The sequence below is a fragment of the Brassica oleracea genome, chromosome C7 (assembly GCF_000695525.1).
Source record: "Brassica oleracea var. oleracea cultivar TO1000 chromosome C7, BOL, whole genome shotgun sequence".
Lineage (NCBI taxonomy): Eukaryota > Viridiplantae > Streptophyta > Magnoliopsida > Brassicales > Brassicaceae > Brassica > Brassica oleracea.
Window position 1 is genome coordinate 24,508,130 of NC_027754.1, and position 2,888 is coordinate 24,511,017.

Here is a 2,888-nt window from a genome sequence, read left to right on the forward strand (position 1 = left end):
TAAAGATTAAACAAAATTAAAAAATCAAAAAAATTAAAAGGAGTGGAGAGAGACAAGGGAAAGTACCTACAGAAGAATCCCAACAATAAATTAGGCCATATTCCATTCCTACGTGTAATTCTATAATTGCACTATTTTATTTTTGTGATTAAAATTTAATAGTTAATTCAATAATTTTACAACTAATAATATTAAAATAGCTAAATACCCTTTATATAGAAACTGTCCGTTGGTCTTACACTTACCATTAGAATTGCAGTTATTTTAGAGAAAAGTATATAAAGAGAGAGAAAGTTGAAATAGTAGAAAATAAAAAAATAAATTAGAGATGGTCGTGAAACATACGATTTGTGTAATTTTATTTATCGTAATATTATATCCTTCCTCACTCTTCCGCAAAGAGGAGGAGGAGATGGGGATGGTGGTGGAGAGAGGATTCAAGGTCTCTTCACTTTTCTCGTATAGATCACTTTCGATTCTCGATCGGAATGCTAAATTATATATATATATATGATTCTTTCTTATGAACACGACGAGGAAACAACTGATTTTGGGATCTCAGTGGATGGCGAGAAAAAAGATATTGGGTGAAATGGGATATGATTTCACTATAGTGGTAATGCTTCTTCTTTTATGGGGTTTGATATTAAGTTAGTGTTTAGTTTTCAAGTGACTGTGATAATTGGATTTGGGAATATGTATGGGGTTGAAGACTGCAGACATTGACGAGAAAGCTATCAGGAGAGACAATCCTCAAGATTTGGTTGTTGCTCTTGCTCAAGCCAAGGTAACCCTCTAATTTATGGTCTCCAATTTTTTTCTCACGTGCTGGTTTTGAGAAAAAAATATTTTTTTTTTGGAATTGGGGTCTAGGCAGATGAGATAATATCCAAATTGGGAGGTCAAAGCCAGTTTGCACAAGATCCTCTACCAACCTTATTGATTACTGCTGACACTGTATTGCTTATTTTTTTTAAATTTTTTTTTTACTATTAGATTTTCTTCTCTTGTGATTATTATTGAGTTGATGTGTTAATGGGAGTATCTTCTTAGGTAATTGTGTACAAAGGTGTTATCCGAGAAAAACCAATCTCCAAAGAAGAAGCTCGCCAATTTATCAAAGGTCCTTCCTTTTTTTGTTTTTGGGTGCAACTTCAGTTGTTAATGTTGTTCTGTAATGAAAGATGTGATGTGATTTAAGCATTTTTTGTTTTGTGTGAAACAAACCAACACAGGCTATTCCGGGTCACACGGAAGCGTTGTTGGATCTGTTATTGTAAGCAACTTGAAAACTGGTGTTCAAAGAGCTGGATGGGACAAAGCTGAGGTACTCTACTCCTCTTCGCACTCACCACATATCCTTCTCTTCTCTTTCAATTGATATTCCTTGTTTTTTTTTTCCGGCTCAACATCAACATTCATTAACCAAATTGTGAATAGGGAATTGATATTCCTTGTTTTATAAGATACTATTTCTAGCGGATTGAAATTTAATAGTTTTTTTTTTGTTACGCAGGTTTATTTCCATGAGATACCAGCAAAAGTCATTGACGATCTCGTAAAACCCTCACTCAATTCTTCTTTTTTTTCTATCAACTCAGTCTCTAACTTTCTGTTCTCAATCTTCAGATTGATGATTCCATAACTTTCAAGGTTGCTGGAGGTTTAACCCTTGAGCATCCCCTCATTTCTCCCTTTATTGATACAGTGGTTCGCCCTCCTATTTCAATTATAATAAATCTTTTGCCATGTTTTCTGTTCTGTTTTATTTCCACCATATTGGATACATGTTCAGAAACATTATGATAAACATCTCTAAAATCGTTTTACGTTGTAATGGTCTAAGGTGGGAGGAGTTGATACTGTTATGGGACTTCCTAAAGAACTCACTGAAAAATTCATCACCGATGCGTTGTAGCTCAATCTCCCCCCCCCCCCCAGAAGATTCCTCCTCTACGAAGGCTTAGATTGATTATACTCTGTGGTTCTTAAGATTTTGTTTGTTTGATTCTGTAATCAAATCGCATATGTTGTAAGTGGATAAAACATATATTTACCTTCTTGTTATCCCCAAATATTGATGATGTTTCTGGACTCCAAACTCTTCGCTCACTCAGTGTATGTGGGTTATATTTCATGTGATAAGTGATGCATTAATTTTTTTAGAAAATTCGAAAATCTTTTTATTTACGTGCAGCCACCGCATGACATTTTTTTGTGATTTCCCTCATTCACACGATATATTAAATCACTTTTGGATAAATCATTCATTATTTCACTATTCTAAATGTCACTTCCCAGTAAATCATTCATCATTTCACTATTCCAAATCAACAATGCTTAACTTTATAGTTATTTTTAGTCGAGTGATCGATATTTTAGTAAAATAAGTAATCAAATTAATTATTTAACCCTTTCAACATATACTAGGTGGTAATCCGCGCCCCTGCGCGGTATGATGAACTAAAAGAGATTATAACTTTTAGATTTTAAACCATATAGATTTATTTGTTTGTGTAATTTAAGTATATTGTATGAAAATAAATTTGTAAGAGTAAGCAAAGACTTCTATAAATTTATTATGGATTTAAGATAAAACATAACATAAACAATAGAATTATGTTTGCATAATATAATTTATGAATATAAAATAAAATAAAACAAAACATAGACAATATAATAATAAAATGCTAGATGAATTTATAAAAAAATAAAAATAAAAAAAACTGATAAAACCACAATTCATGTGAGAAGTGTCTTCAAATCAGAGATGAAATTCATGATACTTTTTTTTGCTAGGCAGAAAAATTTTTGGTTGTGATGTCGATGAATTTCAGTCCGTTGATATATATAGGAGATCAATTATAGGGTTTTGCTTATGAAAGATT

General features: G+C 32.1%; 1 protein-coding gene across 3 annotated transcripts; it reads left to right on the plus strand.

The window, feature by feature from the left end:
* Positions 1-285: 285 nt before the first annotated feature.
* On the plus strand, positions 286-2,094 carry LOC106303977 (maf-like protein DDB_G0281937). Of its 3 annotated transcripts, none has more exons than XM_013740342.1 (9): positions 315-442; positions 545-616; positions 713-787; positions 874-957; positions 1,054-1,123; positions 1,236-1,327; positions 1,517-1,558; positions 1,630-1,710; positions 1,847-2,094. In XM_013740342.1, the coding sequence occupies exons 1-9, from the start codon at positions 329-331 to the stop codon at positions 1,916-1,918; spliced, it is 702 nt and encodes a 233-aa protein (XP_013595796.1). In that variant the 5' UTR covers positions 315-328; the 3' UTR covers positions 1,919-2,094. The 3 variants fall into 3 exon arrangements, with proteins under 3 accessions (XP_013595795.1, XP_013595796.1, XP_013595797.1); XM_013740343.1 differs by having other exon boundaries at positions 344-442; positions 563-616; XM_013740341.1 differs by lacking the exon at positions 1,847-2,094 and having other exon boundaries at positions 286-442; positions 1,630-1,840.
* The last annotated feature ends 794 nt before the right edge of the window (positions 2,095-2,888 follow it).

Excerpts from the sequence above, each read along its gene's own strand:
- LOC106303977 (XM_013740341.1), top strand. The coding sequence starts at position 329 with ATGGTCGTGAAACATACGATTTGTGTAATTTTATTTATCGTAATATTA. Across the intron at positions 1,328-1,516 it reads CTGGATGGGACAAAGCTGAG|GTTTATTTCCATGAGATACC; the intron begins GTACTCTACTCC and ends TTTGTTACGCAG. Across the intron at positions 1,559-1,629 it reads CAAAAGTCATTGACGATCTC|ATTGATGATTCCATAACTTT; the intron begins GTAAAACCCTCA and ends CTCAATCTTCAG.